At 41.4% G+C, this 16,467-nt stretch overlaps 3 protein-coding genes across 6 annotated transcripts; 1 reads left to right on the forward strand and 2 right to left on the reverse strand.

Annotated features, from left to right (window-relative positions):
• Window positions 1-180: 180 nt before the first annotated feature.
• Window positions 181-9,164, reverse strand: znf687a (zinc finger protein 687a). Of its 4 annotated transcripts, none has more exons than XM_088307634.1 (11): window positions 9,096-9,164; window positions 6,493-8,121; window positions 5,536-5,785; window positions 5,138-5,304; window positions 4,872-5,056; window positions 3,997-4,173; window positions 3,756-3,918; window positions 3,462-3,683; window positions 3,260-3,369; window positions 2,956-3,049; window positions 181-2,437 (listed from the first exon to the last, which is right to left on the reverse strand). In XM_088307634.1, exons 2-11 carry the CDS (start codon window positions 8,098-8,100, stop codon window positions 1,844-1,846), a joined length of 3,570 nt encoding a protein of 1,189 aa, XP_088163760.1. In that variant the 5' UTR covers window positions 8,101-8,121; window positions 9,096-9,164; the 3' UTR covers window positions 181-1,843. The 4 variants fall into 4 exon arrangements, with proteins under 4 accessions (XP_088163760.1, XP_088163757.1, XP_088163759.1 ...); XM_088307631.1 differs by having other exon boundaries at window positions 181-2,440; XM_088307633.1 differs by lacking the exon at window positions 9,096-9,164 and adding an exon at window positions 8,862-8,965 and having other exon boundaries at window positions 181-2,440.
• Window positions 9,165-9,548: 384 nt separating this feature from the next.
• Window positions 9,549-13,912, reverse strand: LOC148328971 (26S proteasome non-ATPase regulatory subunit 4-like). Its single transcript, XM_088307689.1, has 10 exons — window positions 13,744-13,912; window positions 12,892-13,032; window positions 12,687-12,801; window positions 11,771-11,857; window positions 11,500-11,568; window positions 11,187-11,402; window positions 10,929-11,034; window positions 10,297-10,440; window positions 10,042-10,097; window positions 9,549-9,947 (listed from the first exon to the last, which is right to left on the reverse strand). The coding sequence occupies exons 1-10, from the start codon at window positions 13,767-13,769 to the stop codon at window positions 9,777-9,779; spliced, it is 1,131 nt and encodes a 376-aa protein (XP_088163815.1). The 5' UTR covers window positions 13,770-13,912; the 3' UTR covers window positions 9,549-9,776.
• Window positions 13,913-13,975: 63 nt separating this feature from the next.
• Window positions 13,976-15,590, forward strand: LOC148328972 (serum amyloid P-component-like). The gene is made up of 4 exons (XM_088307691.1): window positions 13,976-14,068; window positions 14,233-14,293; window positions 14,620-14,722; window positions 15,021-15,590. Exons 2-4 carry the CDS (start codon window positions 14,233-14,235, stop codon window positions 15,526-15,528), a joined length of 672 nt encoding a protein of 223 aa, XP_088163817.1. The 5' UTR covers window positions 13,976-14,068; the 3' UTR covers window positions 15,529-15,590.
• Window positions 15,591-16,467: the final 877 nt, after the last annotated feature.

The following is a 16,467-nucleotide window of genomic DNA, read 5'->3' on the forward strand; positions in this document are numbered from 1 at the left end:
CAATTCACTGGTCTACAACACGTGAAGGATGATTAACAATGTTAACTCATTCCCTGTCAGCATATTTAAAAGCCGTCAATGGCAGTGAATGAGTTGACTAAAAATATCACTTGTAATCTTTCAGGATGGTGCCGAACGGATTGTGGTGAACTATGTAAATACGACTCTATTGCACTGTCACAGAATGACATGACGTGTTCTCTCACCCATTACGTCAAATTTGACATGTTAGTGGAACTTTTAGATGAATATGTGCCATCTTAAAAGCAACAGTGCTGAATTGCAACAAGCAACAACATTCAGGTGTCGCAGAGGAAGGCCACATTCATTATTCAGCATCGTCATGAATCACAGCACAATTTAGGTGGCAACTCGTGCAATGCACTTGTAGTGTTTTCGGGGATTTCCTGAAGGGATTTGTCTGTGTGCGAGATAAAACGCACGGCAGCACCACATTCATTCGTTCAGCATTTAAGTTTCAGTTTTGCATTCAGAAGACAGCGTTGTAGTGGAAACCCCAAAGCGGAACACACAAATGGTTTGAGTTCAACCTAAATTTTGAACTTGGAATTCAAATCACCAAAGATGTGTGCCCTTCAGCACAGAGAATCTTAAATACCGGTATTCCTTTTTTTTTTGGAGGGGAGTGGCAATTTATCTTGGGCTTTTTTTGTGAATATTAAAATGAAAGCATAACAGCTGATGAAAATGACTGGAGGAGTTTGCAAATAAACCGTTTCTTATCCCCTCTCCATTGTGTGTTCGTCAGCCATCGTCAAATGGTCAGTCGCTCGACTTAGGGCTGGGTGATTAATTCATTTATTTAGGGTGCCATCTCCATTATTCTTATGCCCCTGTTTTTAAATTGTCAGCATTTGGACAGAAAAGTACTCAAAAGTACTACAAATGTAGAACAAATAAAAATTACAGTGAACTAGTACAGCAGGAATTCAAAAGCCCAAAAAATAGACTATCTTGGGAATAATGAAGATATCTTAAGTAAAAAAAAAAAATTAAAAAAAAAACGTCTGCCAGGTCTGATCGAGCAAATATTCTCACAGCTGAACTGAAATTTATCACACTCATATACACCCAGCCCAAGTTTGACAATATTTTACTTTCATTCTAAAATGTTTAGCAGGTAGAGATGTTGATTAAAACGTTGCTGGAAAATTTTTATGGTGGTGGTTTGCCTATGTAACAAATTACCGAGGTCAGAGGTTTACAGCCTTGGCATACCAAAGTTTCGAGGTTCCAGACTGCATGCGACCTAAGAATGCAGCACTCACTTACCACCATACATACGGTTCTTCATAACCTTGTCTTATATCTACTCGTTAGAAGTGATCATGCAAATATTTTCTGTAATTATTACAAATTCGGGGTGACCATAGTAAACAGAAGGGCCCATAAATTGTTCTTATGTAAAAATGTGTTTTGAAATTTGGAGGTCAACCAGCATCATTGGAGATTCCAACTGGATTTGATATCCTGAGTGTCACCCGTAGAAGGTAAAGGCTTACGGAAATCATCTTTGATTGTCTTATGTTCTCGTGTCAAAATATTGTGCCATATCTGGTTAAACTGCATAACAATGACGGAACACAAAACCTAACTTCAGGATATTCTGATCAGTGGATTTCATTTTGGCGTCTGCAATATAACCCCCCCCCCCCTGCTGTGACAAATAAACCCAAACGAAACCTGCGATTAGGTTCACTGGGAGGAATTTTGAAGAAATCAGATTTCAGAAAGGAAGTTTTATATTTTGTCTATGGATGCGCTGAGCCAAAAATGCTCACTATAATAATAATAAGGCACATTGTGAAGGTGTCCTCATGCCCTAGGTTAGTTTTCCCGTGTTTCTTGCATTGATAAAAGCCATGCCGTGAGTTCTGAAGTGTGTGTTGAGATCTGCAGCCTTATCAAAGTGTTTGCCGCACACTTTACAGTTCAACGTGTCATCATCATCTTGGCCGTGAGTTTGCCAGGAGGGTGACGCAGGACAGCCGAGAGAATTCTCATCGGGTTTCTTGCTGTTAACGGGAGACAACGCTGTGCCCACGCTCTGGGCTTGCTGTTGATCAGTGACCGCATCTCGGACCTTGTGGGTGATAAAGAGGTGGCGTGCCAGCGACTTGGTCGAAGTGAAGCAGGCGCCACACTGAGTGCACTGCTGCCCGCCGCCGTCCGCCGCCACCCGATGGAGGCTAATGTGTGCCTGGAACGTGGCCTGGTCTTCCGTGGTGAAACCACACGGGGCGCAACGGAACCCGGACTCGGGGGGAGAATAGGGTGCTGGTGCGGAAGACGATCTTAACTTTTTTAAGGGAGTGTACTCTTCGTCGTCTTCCGTCTTGGCGGCCGCTCGGCGTCTGCGACGAGTCAACAACGCGCCGTCGTGCTCCGAGGAGCTGTCGGCCTCATCTGTGCCTCCCTGCTAAGACGACGCCATTTTACATTAGAGTTAGACTCACAACTGCTTCAAACAAATTGACTTCACTCAAATAATTCACATGTTTGATTGATAAGAAGGTATTCACCTGCAAGCTTAAGGAAGTCAAATTTAAACTTTTTAGGGCCGCCTCATTAAATTCACATTATATAACTTCAATGAAATGCGTCACTAAATTTAGCTAAGTCCCCATTGTAGGATGAATAAAGGCTAATTTGTGTCTAGTGGAAACTCATAAGGTGCATACAAACGAGTCCCATCATCCTCTCCACCATAATTCTCATATGATCTTATTACGCTTACATATGATCTTTATTACACTAGTGAGGAAAATCTTAACAATATCTTAAGAGATAAATGCCTAACGTGCTATTCTACGTTCCTTGAAACTCAACCCATGATGATACACGTTTTTTTTTTGTCATTTTCAAATTCTCTTACATTGTCAATCAAAACTGCAAATTAAAAGAATACATTTTGTCAGTGGGGAGCAGATTTACCTCCTGGCTCATGACTTCCGCACTGTGTTGAAGCTGCACGTGTTTGTCCAACATTGCTCTGCTGCTGAATGTTTTCTTGCTGCCCGTACAGAACCTAGTCAATGGGAGTTAAAAAAAAAAAAAAAAAAAAGAAATTTCATTGTGACCTTTCTATGCCCCACAACATTAGAAAATGTTCTCTTATGCCATACATTATTTACACTAGAGAGTGGGGAATTAATACTGAAATTTCAGCATCATAATTGCAATTTCTTTTTTTATTACATCCAGCGTAGCATGCACGAGGCAGCAGTGCGTCACTCACTGGCAGCGGAAGCGACTCATAATCTTGTGTTTGTCGCGGACATGGCGTCTCAGACTGGATGCGGAGGAGAAGGAGCTTTCACATTTGTTACAGGGAAAGTTCTTCAAGATCTAAAAGCACACACACGAGGTGACGTAGGAAAAAAATCTGCTGTCTGACTGGGACCCACCAAATAAAAAAGAAATCATCTTAGCTTTCCAACCTTGCCATGTTGTTGAGCCATATGGCTGATAAACTCTTCGGAGTCAGTGTAGCATTCGCCGCAGTGAACGCACTTCCACCCTGTGGTGGCAATCGTCGTCTGTGCGTTAACTTCCTCCTCGCCGTCTTCCCCGTCTGAACTCTCTAGCTTGACCGCAGGCCGAGGACGCGAAGAAACAACAGCTGGGATGGAGGCTAATTCTTGCTTGGATGTTTTGTGGCTCTAAAGAATAAGAAAGACAACTATTAAAAAGTGACAAGTGACCAATTATTACAATAATAAATTTGAGTGTACCTTGAAATGTTCCATTAGTACACTTCTCTGCGGAAACATCTTGGTGCACTCTGGACATTTATACACGTGAACCTTTTGACTGGTTAAATGTGTGTCAAAGTGGACGTACAGCAAGGACTTGTGCGTATAAACTGTATCACACATCACACATTTGTAGATCAACCTGATAGAAACAATTAAAATGGTACTGTTAGAGGCACATCCAGTATGCAGACGTATAACCTGCCTGCGTTCTTCATACATGGCCTGGCCCTCGGTCAACGCGGGGTGCTGCGTGCTAATGTGGCTTTGTACGCTGGCAGCAGATTTGAATGCCATGGGGCAGCTGGGGCACTTGTGGAAAATGTCGCAGTGGGCCTGCTGGATGTGAGCTTTCACAGAATTCAGCCCTCCAAACACCACCAGGCAACTGGAGCACCTGCACAGAACAAAACAAGAGCGCCCAATCAAAGTCAGACTCGCTGTCAAGGCCAAATAAAAAGCTTGGCAGAGGGAAAAGTCCTCCCTCCTCCTCATTTCGCAGCTCGAGGTAATAGTATTGTTATATTAAGAAAATAAAGCCTTTGGCTTCATGCATAACAATTTTTTTTTTTTTTTCAGTTTTACTATAGAGCAGCTAACGTTTCTTTGTTTGCACATTGGCAGTGAAGACTGATGCAATCCTCATCATAAAGATGTTTATGATACGCGTGTAAAACATGAATTTACTTTTTCATTTCATTTAATTTTTCCTGGGGGCAAAACAGAAAAACTTGGAAGTCACCCAGCGTAATGGAATGGATCAGGTTTGTTGGTGATGATCCGGAAGATAAGCTTTTACAAAAAGGGACGCACTGTGACGGCCGCCAACGAGACAAGCCAAAAGGAAAAGAAGATGATGAAGAAATAATCTATCCATTATCTTTTAAGACCTTTTCACACTTGCTCAGGGTCAAAGAGGACAATCCCACTCTTGCCAGCGTGGCCATGTTTGGAAGTGCTGAGATCAAAATGTGAACATTTAAACCACAATTACAGGCAGTTATAAGCATTTTGGGGGAGTCGCGTGAATTCCACCCAATTTTTCACTGTATACAACCAAGGAAACTAAACGGCCAGCCTGGGATGATGTCATACCTGTACCCAATGCGTCGTGAAAAGTGCAAACAAGCGTGATCCAGATGTGACTGGAAGACTTCCTGCTTGGAGGTGCCGCCGCACTCGGGGCAGACGCATGGTTTACTGCCTTGATGGATGCGCTGATGAGCTGCCGCGCTGCAGGCGTTGGGCAGCAACATCGGAGGGGAGCATTCCGAGCATGGCTGGTGAAGAAGAAAAGAAAAAAAAAGTTAGAGCTTGTTTGTACAATTCAACAGGAAAGAACAAGTACACAAATGACTCACTGTGCTTTCAGATTGTTTGATTTCTTGGAAATGCTGGATCACTTCCTTTTTGCTGCTGAACTGAGTCTGACATTCTGGACATTTATTACCGATATGCTGCACTGTGTCAGATTTCTTGTTAGAGGATGCTTGCTGCGGCTGCGCTTTGGGCTGGAGGGTGGACTGTCCTAAAACAGACGGTGGCAATGTATGCAATGTAACCTCATTTCATATATAGTCCATTCCAAAATGCTGGTCATGGAAAGTGAATCGATCATTTCCATGACATCATAAAACATGATTTTTCAGTTGTTTTTTTCCAAATATGATTTTTGCATGCATATTTTTCCTAAATTGTTTCAGTCAGAGGAAATTTGAATTTAGGTTCAGAAAACAGTACAGAAATGCTGGCCACCAACCATTGAGTTCAATCTGGCTTATCATCTGCTCCAAGGGCACGGGTTTCATGACCAGGTGCGAGCACTGCATAATCAGGCCTCGCTCCTTGTGCTCCCGGGCGTGTAAAAGCAGGCTGCACTTGTTGTAGAAGGCCAGTCGCTTGGCGCAGTGGTTGCATGTGACCTCGATGCGCAGAGAGCGACGGTCATAGTGGCGGGCCAGACTCTGCTCCAGGGCAAAGGCGTCGCCGCACTCCAAACAACGGTAACCCTGTGAACGGGTTAGGGGCATGTCGGGACATTATGAGTGGGGTTCATGTTAGCCAGGATGAAATTGGGATCCAATGTTAATCATTCCAGGCTTAAAATTGGCAATTTGCCAATCAGGTTGTTTGATTTAAATCATAACGGAAACTTAACCAAATAAGAAGATAATACTGAATGATTTACATCAATTGAATAAAAATTATTTAATTCACTTTTCTTTACTTTTTTAATTCAAATATTGCATTTAAATACAGCAAAGTAGTGCATTGAAATGTGAGTTTAATTAGTTCCTTGTAACCTAATACGTAAGTCACTAATTTGTTGCTGCCCGTCCAAAAAAAAGAAAATGTTTAGAATAATTTAGAATCTATATTAATGTGCTCCATAAAATGGAGTAAAGTGGGAAATGAATTAAGCCGCAAAATCCAGTTTTTATTTGTTTTTTTACTTTATCCATCCAAAGCGGCGGCCATTTTGCTGTCGACTGAAAATTACATCAAGTTGCTCAGGGCTCAGCAACCAATCACAGCTCTGAGATGGATAAAATTTGGTTGATTTTAGATAAGTGGTGGCGCATGCAGCATATTATTGTTACGAATTTTTACACATTTAAATTTTACAATTCCAATTTTACTTTTTAAAACGTGATTTTTTTTTTATTTTTTAAATCAACTGTAATCATCACCAAGCTGTGCACTTGATCAGACGTACCTGAGCGGGCAAAGGAAGCCCCCACTCGACAGGAGGCAGGGAGCTCAGGTCAGGTTTGTAGCTGGGCAGCAGGTTCTTATTGGTGAGAATCTTGTTGAAGCTTTCCACCAGATTGGTCTGGCTCTTGGATATGATGGCCCCGTCGCTGTTGACTATGGAGGCGGGTCGGCTGCTGCCCTGAGGGGAACTCTGCAGAGTCTTCTGACCAAGGCAGCGCAGATTAACCCCGCCGGGTCCAGTTGTTGAAGCGGTCATGGAAGGAAGAGGTATGGTTTTGGCGACGCTGACAATGGCTTGGGAGGATTTAGATTTGATGGCCACTGAACGTTTTTCTTTGACTGTCATTTCTGGAAGTCCCGCTCGAGACTGCTGGGAGCGCCCCCTTTTGGGTCTTGGATTGTGAGCCTTTGGTGAAGATTTAGAAGAATCCGCACCTTTAGAATTGGCTCTTGAACCTCTTTTAAGCGTGGCCTTCGATAAACTCCTTGCTGGCACTTTAATTTTAACTTTGAGGGGCAGCAATAAGGACGGTTCTGTTTTAGCAGACACAGTATCAGAAGATGACTCCTCATTTACAGTTTGATCATCTCCAGCAGTTTTTCTATTGTCATTTGGTCTGTCCTCTTGGCTTGGCTCGGTATCCATAAGCTCCTTGTGGTTCTCCAAGTCAGGGCTTCTATTGGGGAAAGGGAGCCCTGTCTCACTTGGCGGTGGACTCTCAGGTGAGTCCCTCTCATCAATCACATGCTCTGGGTATTTCTCATCTTGCACTGGTGCCAAATGACAGTTCTGAGGGTCCGCTGGCAGCTGTGGAGATGCGAGGGAAACAGACTTTTCCTGGTCAGTTAAGGTTTCGAGAGTGCATGAGGTGGCCTCGGGGGAGACACACAGTTCAGGTTGATGTCTGACGCTGTGTTTCAATTTCGGAGGCGACGGCATGACAAATTCTGGGCTTTCGTGTATCACCAGGGGGCTTCCCAAGTCTGGTTCAGAGTCATCCTCGTCCAAGTGAGAGGAGTTATTTTTGCAAACACCCCCGTTGTGTGTTAAAGGGGACAACGGCGTATCAGGGAGGGGATGGGCTTCCTCTTTCTGAGGTAAACCAGCCTGAGGCGAGGAAGGAACAGACAATGGAGTGGACTCCAGTTGTGACTGGGGCTTGAAACTGATAACATCTTCAATCATGTTCCTGACCAATCCAACCTCCATCAAATTCCCTTCGTTGTCATCGTTCAACTTGAGCGGCAAATGCTGTTGCCGCAGTGCTGCGTTGGATCCTTGCTGGTCATGAGCAGAAGAACTATTAAAGCCATTTGCAATCTGGTCAGCATTGTCATTCATCTTGACATGAGAGTCTAAAAGATCGCTTGTCGGACTATCTTTTTTTCCATCATCATGATCATGTTCACAAGGTCTCACAGTGTTCATCACTATAACACTGACAGCCGGGGGTTCGGTGTGCAAGGCAGGGGAGCCCGGGTGGGATGAATTTTTTCTTTCATTAGAAGACACATCGTCCTCTTCTGGACTCGACTGGATGGCATCAATGTCAGGAATATCAAACGCTGCCAGCAAATCATCAAAGTCTGGGGTCTTCACGTCCCCCATTGCCCATGCGCACCTCAAAACCTGCCAAAGCAAAACAGAGTTTGGAAAAAGTCAGTTCTAGATGAGCTTTGTTAATTTTCCATGCACATCATAATTTGTCAACAATATCATCATAACTGTCTATATTAATTTATGATCACTAAATCATTTAAAGGAAGTATTGAGTGCCTGACATTCATAAATCGTGCGGAGAAAGTGTACTTTTATATGCTACGGTGCAAGTAGTACTTGTTTTTGCAGGTGCGAGGTCTCACGTGTTTGTCAAGGTTACATCTAACTTCTGTATGACTCTCTATGCATGCTTAGTGTGTATCAATGTTATGCTGCTTTAATCTGTTACAATTTGTTCCTCTTAAACGCTGTTATCTTGTAAAGTTTTCGAAATCAGACATCATTTCTCTTGATTTAACACACACACTGGTGAATCCTTTTACGTCGTGTCGACTCTGCACAGAAGTGGACAGACAGTTTGAATTACCTATACAAAAGAAGGACCAAAAATTGTGTTTCAGTTTATTTTAGATCAGCGCGGAAAAGCAATCAAATTTCAGAATTAAAGAATGCCATTTATCATATTTTCCTTGAGGTAAAATGGCAAAACGGGACAAATTTGACTCGAGCCTAAACAAGCTAACTAAACCTCCTCTAAACTCTGCAGGTGGCGAGACAAAATGTTTTGTTGCGTTTGGAGAGGTCGAATGGCGAACGTAAACTGACTGTTGTCAGTTTTATTCACAATAACAAATTGTAACGTGGCTTACTGCGGATACGTTCTGTTCCAAGTAATGAGTCAACAAGTGGTTACTTCGGCTAACAGCTCAACTTTAGCACGTTACGACTAGCTGGCCATGCTAGCATGGGTCCGATAAAAGTCGAAAAACGCTTTATGAGCGATGCTATCAGCTAATGTTTCAATGTGTTGTTTTAAATTTAAGTTGTTGGTGCATTTTTTTAAGTACATAATTTGTACAAGATTCTAATGTAATGTTACCTACCACCGAGCGTAGTTGAAACCTGACTTTCCACTCCGTCGCGCAAATATTACGTCACCACGTCGCGCGACCAAAATTATCGAACGAAGCTACCGTATGCTTTTTTTGCTCAGGTTTAAACTTAAATACACAAATTAGTATAGTCGTGTTACAATGGTATGCAAGTTCCCAGTCATGTTTTATTCTCAACAGTACTTAACTACTGCTTGATCAGTGGTGAGAAAGAACTGAGTACAAATACTTCGATAGAATACTAGCGTACATTACTAAATCGGCGTTTTACTTCTCTCATCTTTACTTGAGTACTGTGTTGAATTTTCTCACGAGTAAACCTTTTCCCTATGTTTGAAACCCATCAAAAGATTTCAGTTATTTGTAACGAAAATTTAGCTTCAAATATGTGAACATCATATCTCCAACAGTTTGTAGATAAATTACACATTTCACAACATAGTGTGCCATTTGGGATTGTGTAAATTTATTAAGCATTTGAATTGAAAAGATGTATTCACAAAAGATTCAAATTTGTTTGGCATTGGGAAAAAAAGAGCTGGAATGAATAATGAAATCTTAACATAAAAGGTAACATTGAGACAGCAACATGAATGTGGTCAAACAAAAGCAAAACATGATCACGGTGTCGTTAACTGATCCTATCAGAAACTCCTCCGTGGATCTGCTTTATCATTTCTTTTTCTCCTCATCCTTCTTGGATTCGGGTTTAGGGGCAGTCTGTGCGGCTAGGGAGCCCATGGCATTACGGATGGCCTCATTGTTGGGGTCAACGCCGGGGAGGTTTTCCAGGACGTTCTGAAGGAACTCTGGATCCTGCATTACGTCATAATCTTCTTCATCCTGAATGCAGATCAGATAGCAGACGGGTTTGAACAAAATGCATGCCAACATTGTTTGAAAACCAAAAACAAAAGAGTCAAATTTAAACATTTACCTTGGTCTCAACAGAGTCCATGTCAGCACCAGTGTCCATATCTTCAGCGCCAAACTCTACAAAAAAAATACATGTTGTGCTGACTGTGGATGAAAATTATTCCAATTATAATTGACCTCGTTGGTATATTCTTTTACATCTGAACAAATCTGACATTGACTGGATTGTGTTTTAACTATGCAAATTCCACTATATGTGATGCACTAATGACACCACTCAAGTGAAAATGAGCCCTGAAGATGTAAAAGTGTTCACCTGCTGTTGATCCTTGCATGGACATCTGTAGGGCATATGCGATCTGCTCGTCCTCTGTCATGCGACTGAAATCTGGCAACACGGGCGCTGCAATGTCTGTACTTGGCACTGACATCTTTAACAGCGCGTCATCGGACTCTACAACTGAAAGAAAAGACACTTGAAAATAAAACCAGTTTCCATAGTGTCTATTTTATTCCCAATTAAACGCATAACCAACATGAAGTTGACTCTCTATCGGAGCACTAAACTGGGACATTAACATATCTTATTGGACTTTGTTGGTTTCAGAGTGATGAATCCAGTTAGATTAAGTTAAATGTCATAGTTGTTGAGTCTCTTCTCTGAGTTCCAAACCCGACGTTTTGCCATTCTCTATTTTCCCAATATTAATCCAAAGTATAATTCTTGAGTCAAATTAATCAAATCTTTGGAGCTCCCCGTTGATGTCATTCTCTCCCAAAAATAAATGACATTATCTTGAAAATGCATATTTTCAAATGGAAACAGGCTAGACTAGATTAAGCCCTCTTGTTCAAGTCGAGTCTTTCCTAAATTTGAGACAAGTCCTACAATTGGCATGTCATGTGACTCGAGTCCCCCACCTCTGATATCTGGATTTAATATTTTATCGTCAACAGGGGAGGGAATGCCAGCTTCAGCAGCAGAGACAACAGCAACTCTGCGGGCTTCATCTTCTTGTCTTTGTCTTTGCTCTTCCATCGACACCCTCAGAGCCTACGAGACAACGATGATTGGAGGGATACTTTGAATCAATTCAATGGCACCCCTCATATCGTCGTACCTTTCATTGAGTAAAATATCTTAAAAATACCCTAAAAAAACAACCCTCAAATCCTAGAAACCTCCCCTTTGTACTGTTCTCTTACCAGGGCCAGCTCTGGGTCTGCGCTGGGATCCACACCAAACTCAAAGTCACCGGCGCCCAGACCCAACACGGCGCCTCCTTCCCCGGCGAGGATGGGCGAGGACAGCAGCGCGTCCGCCAGACTGGGGCCTGGAGGCACCGTGACCAGATGGGAGCCGCTGCCCTCTTTCCCGTTCAGCGTGTTGATGAAGACCGTCAGTTTCTCTGTGTTCATCTCCTGTCAAGAAGAATCGCAGTGATCGTGTGGGGTACAAAGGTTTGTTCAAAACATTTCGGACATAACACACTGGTTGTGCCAAAGTGATTGTGAATACCTCTTCTCCAAAGTTGATGATATCCACATTCACTTTTTCTTTCTTCAGGCGTTTTGCCATTTTGACCAGCTAGAATAAAAAAAAAAAAAAAAAAAAAAAGAGTTACTTAGAGAACGTTAAGGCAAACAACATCTATAGAAGTAATGAAGGCTGTATAACTTAACACACTTGGCAAAACGATTAATATATTAGTGATTTGTTAATTTGTGCAACTAAAACCCATCCATTGTGATTTTAATGTACAACACAGCTACTCAGAGTCATTACTCACCTCTTTCTCGTTGTCCTTCACTGGGCTGCCGATAAAGGCAATGATACGCATCTTGTGGTTTTTGCCCTGTCTGTGTTTCAAAGCCAACTGCAAAGATGAGAACCAAAACATTAAGAACATGAACAGGGACAAAAGCATCAACTTACTACGGCATATGGGAACTAACGTTTTTGTGATTTTTGCTTCTGAATCTCAGGGTACACCGTCGGCGCATCAGTGAATGTCATCTTCATTTTCGCACATAATTTTACTATTGAGGCTAAGAGAGACACATTTGTTTTTGATGTAGTTCATGGATCAGAAAGGATTTAAGTTTGTTTGGTTCAAAATCTTTTCTTGATTTTATCTATGGTTTGTCTACTGGGATTGAGTCACATTGGCATTGTGGCGGATATTTTTACAGAAAAAAAAATATTGTAATGTTACAAGAGCCCCACAACCTCAAAATTTAGAATTCCATTTGAAAAAAAATAACGAATGAACACATTTAAATTTAAATTCAATACTCCATTTTCTCTCAAGACGGAGAGCCACAGCAGCGGGATGAAAAAAGACGCAATTTGCATAACCATGTAATGTACTGTAAAAAGAGTAACAAAGTTTAATAGATTACAAAAGATAAATAAATTAAAGTTTGTGTCTGACGATATCACACTTCCAATGCCCATTGACATCATGCTGCTCCTTGTGCGGCCCTTGGCCACCAGGGGGCGTATGATACATACAAAATAAATGAGCAAAGAAAAAAAGTCTCTTCAACGCTCAGCCAGTATTTGTCATTTTTTTTTACAAAGGATGAAAAAATATATGCCCGTGAGTACTGCTATATTATACCTACATATGTATGTGCTGAGGCCAGTGAAAAATGGTAGGCTTTTTATTGAAGCATTAGAAAATTATACAATTAAAAACTCACATGTGCTACTCTAATGCCAGTACAGAAGCTGATGTTTCCACGAGGCTGCACGGCATGCAGCTTTGATAATATCCTCCCCGTGTCTGGAGTGAGTGTCGTCAGTACTTCACAGTTGCTGCACAGGACACAAACAACAAATACTTTCATTATTACTGTCATCCGTTTCAAATAAAAAGCAGCAGCATTCAACTGAAGTGTCACTCACTTTGCCATAGTGATGAGGCCCACATTGTTTTCGGGGTTGCTGCGAGTCTTGGAGTGACAAACAATATTAACTGCATCCTGCTGAGCCTGCAGCCTTGTGGGCAGAAAATCTCCATTGCGCATGTATTCACTGTTGTCCACGCTGCAAAACAAACAAGAAAGATGGGCCATTGAATTAAGGAATCACTGCAACATTTATAATATTTGCCAATTATTGCATTGTTTTTAATTATTATCTTTTGCAAATAGCAAAATATATGTTATCCACAGGTTGCATACATGGATAGGTAAATTTGAAATGAGGTAAGCTGCATTTTGTTTTCCATTTCACATGGTATTTTTGGAGTAAGTATAATTGTGTGATACTTACTTGTCATATATCAAATACTAGTACATTAAATTTATGGATTACCTTTGAGCTGAATATTGGGAAATTGTCTAATGTCTATAACGGGGACACCGACGCTCAAAAATGGTGCTGTTGCAACAGACGCTCTGAGAATGACACTAGCTTCTATCTCGCAGCTAATACAAGGGCTTTAAATTGATTTTGTTGAATTATGCAACCAAACAAAAGCGAAAAACAATGTGGCACAATTATACTAAATAAAGACTTCTCATTTTTGCAATTGGTAAATATATAAAATGGAAAGTCAGTGAGACAAAAACACTTTTTTAGCTAGCTATGCTCCGCGCGAGGAGGAAAAGTACAAATTACAATACTTATCTAGAGCGAATACGTTTATTATCAAAACGAAACAGAAGCGGGTTTATCAATATGTCAAATCATGTTTTTCTCTGGTTGAATAAATTGCACTGGAGGTTGAATTCAAACGTTGTTTGCCATCCTTACCAAACCATCGTACATTCGAGCACCATCTTGGAAGTCTCTTATTTACTACGTCATTGAGGTGCATGATGGGTAATGTAGTTTTTAACAAGTGGTCCGTTATTTTTGGTTTCTTATCCAATTTCTTCCCTGTCGGCTCATTACGTTTTTGTGTCACCTGTTCTTTTCAGCGCTGCTTCCTTTTTTTTGTCAGCCAATCAGCTCTCTGAGCCACTCATGTCTTATCCAGGTGTGCCTCGTTGTCTCATCAACGTATCTGTATTTAGTCCTCTGTTTCTAACGACACAACACTAAGACTGCTGTCAAGTATCACATGTGACTTGTAACGGTGAGTCCCTCATGTTTAATTGTAAAGGTGTTGAGGTTATCTGTTATGCATTTTGTTTCCCAAATTGTATGATGAAATCCTTTTTGTGAGAAATTAATTGTTAAACTGTATTTTGAACACAATTCGCATGTTGAAATGATGCAATGCTAACCTTTCCGTTTCAGATGGAGAAATTCCTGGTTTTCATGGTGATGCTTGCATCTTGTTATGCAACATATACTACCGGTAGGGTTTTGTGGAAAGGCCAAAAAAAAAAAGTGGAGTTTAAACGGTGTTATATTTAATACAATGGGGAGTGTCACCTTTGCGTCACATATGAAATTTTAGATCACAGATCACAGATATCAAACTTGGCTTCATTGGGTTGGTCACAATAATTTTATGGTTTTCCTCAATGACTGAAAATGATAAATGCTATAAACCCCTGATCTAATCCTAGTTTGAGACCTGCCATTTTATAAAATGAATAATCTACCCACCCCCTACTTTGAACTGTGTGTTGTCCAACGCCTGTGTTGTGTCTTTTGATCTTTATTGATGTGTGTGTGCAGATCTTTCTGGCAAAGTATTCGTCTTCTCGGGGGCGACTCCCAAAGATCATGTCAAATTGAGGACGTCCAAAACTTTCTTCAGTTCAGTGACGGTCTGTCTCAGGTAACCGAGCAACAATCACCAGTGGCCCTTGACAGCTGGTGGCAAAATGGCAACTTCCTGAAATGGATCAAAATGTAATATTTTGGGTTTACTTTGCATACTAAATATAAGTACAAATGTCCAAAAGATGAGGTGAAATTTAAACTCTAAAATGCTACCAAAGAGGGAAAAAGTCACCCAACATGCATTACCAGTTTTCTGTCAAAATTTGTCCCCTAACATGCGTTACCAGTTTTTGTCTAGAAGCATTTATGCTATGTTTTGTCCCTCTCAAAACCTGCCTCTGGTGTCTTCTCAGATTCGTCACGGATCTCAATAGGACTTACTCCCTCTTCTCACTGGCCACACCTTTGCACTTCAATGACTTCTTGATCTACAAGACCAACACTAACACCATGAGGGTTCATGCTCGGGACAGCGAGACAGACTTCATGTCTCTGTCTTTTCCTCCCAACTCCTGGCACAGCCTGTGTACCACCTGGAACTCTGTAAATGGCATCGCGCAGTTGTGGCTGGATGGCAAAGCCACCATCAAGAGGTTTATCGTCTCGGGGCAGCGCATCAGTGGCAGGCCGAGCATTATTCTCGGTCAAGAGCAGGACACCTACGGAGGCGGCTTCGAGCCCTCTCAATCCTTCATCGGCATGATTTCTCGACTTCACATGTGGGACTATGTCGTCTCGCCAAAAGATATCCTTCGTTACCACAAGGGCTTCCACTTCACCGGTGGGAACGTGATCAACTGGGAAGCCCTTAACTATGAAACTGTGGGCCAAGTTTTGGTGGAGAATGTGGTCCTACATTAGCATGAATTCACATGTTTGAAAAATGTTTTGCATCTAAGGAGTAATTAAACTTTGACAATACATCATGTCTCCGACTTCATTTGTCCCTGGAAGGCAATTGCCTCCCCAGCAAGAACAGAACTTTGATTTGATTATCAGGTCATATAGAATTCCCATATAGAATCTGCACTTTTATATGGCATGCAGGTTTAAAAAATGCTTTAGTGAATTCAAACTGGAATTGCATCTTGTCTGTGGCTGCCTCATGACCAAGTCTGCATAAATGTTCGATGACAGAATCAAATAGTCTTAAAAAAAATGCACGTCGTGGTAAAAGGCTCGATGATGACGTAGTAGCCTTTGACGGCGATGTCGGATAACGGCGGTCTTTCGTGAATCAAAGTGATGACTTAATCTTCGCGGTCTTCTGTCCAGACAGCCATTATGTCCATAGAGGAGATATGAAAATGAGGATTGGTGTGTCGAGGCCTAAAGTCAACCATGCCAATGCACTACTTTCAGTCAAGGCTTTCTATGCCCTCATGCCACTTGTGTCTTGGTTTTATGTATAAAAAAAAAATATCAGAAACATTTGGGTTTTTTTTGCAAATAGCAAAATATATTATCCACAGGTTGGAAACTGAAACAGAAGCAGGTTTACCAATTGATAAAAAAACATATTCGCTCTAGATAAGTATTGTAATTTGTACTTTTCCAAAGTCACTCTCCCATCGCTCCCGCGGAGCATTACAAGTTTAAAAAGGTGTTTTTGTCTCACTGATGTCTCATTTCATGTATTTACCAAAAGCAAAATGAGAATTCTTTATTTTGTATAATTGTGGAACATTGTCTCTAAAATGCTACCAAACAGGAAAAAAATGTCCCCGAACATGCATTACCAGTTTTCTGTCAAAAAATGTCACCTAACATACATGACCAGTTTGTCCAGAAGCATTTTTT

The sequence above is a fragment of the Idiotropiscis lumnitzeri genome, chromosome 10 (assembly GCF_059441095.1).
Source record: "Idiotropiscis lumnitzeri isolate Australia: NSW breed Sydney's pygmy pipehorse chromosome 10, RoL_Ilum_1.0, whole genome shotgun sequence".
Taxonomy (NCBI): domain Eukaryota; kingdom Metazoa; phylum Chordata; class Actinopteri; order Syngnathiformes; family Syngnathidae; genus Idiotropiscis; species Idiotropiscis lumnitzeri.

What these genes read in the sequence shown, in the direction of transcription:
- znf687a (XM_088307631.1), bottom strand. Translation starts at nt 8,100, where the DNA reads ATGGGGGACGTGAAGACCCCAGACTTTGATGATTTGCTGGCAGCGTTT. An exon ending in GGCTTCCTTTGCCCGCTCAG is followed by an intron (nt 5,786 to 6,492) that starts GTACGTCTGATC and finishes ACCCGTTCACAG; the next exon opens with GGTTACCGTTGTTTGGAGTG. An exon ending in TCACGACGCATTGGGTACAG is followed by an intron (nt 4,174 to 4,871) that starts GTATGACATCAT and finishes TGTTCTGTGCAG; the next exon opens with GTGCTCCAGTTGCCTGGTGG.
- LOC148328971 (XM_088307689.1), bottom strand. Translation starts at nt 13,769, where the DNA reads ATGGTGCTCGAATGTACGATGGTTTG. An exon ending in CTCGAATGTACGATGGTTTG is followed by an intron (nt 13,033 to 13,743) that starts GTAAGGATGGCA and finishes TTTGTTTTGCAG; the next exon opens with CGTGGACAACAGTGAATACA. An exon ending in TGAAGGACAACGAGAAAGAG is followed by an intron (nt 11,569 to 11,770) that starts GTGAGTAATGAC and finishes TTTTTATTCTAG; the next exon opens with CTGGTCAAAATGGCAAAACG.
- LOC148328972 (XM_088307691.1), top strand. Translation starts at nt 14,233, where the DNA reads ATGGAGAAATTCCTGGTTTTCATGGTGATGCTTGCATCTTGTTATGCA. An exon ending in TTATGCAACATATACTACCG is followed by an intron (nt 14,294 to 14,619) that starts GTAGGGTTTTGT and finishes GTGTGTGTGCAG; the next exon opens with ATCTTTCTGGCAAAGTATTC. An exon ending in TCAGTGACGGTCTGTCTCAG is followed by an intron (nt 14,723 to 15,020) that starts GTAACCGAGCAA and finishes GTGTCTTCTCAG; the next exon opens with ATTCGTCACGGATCTCAATA.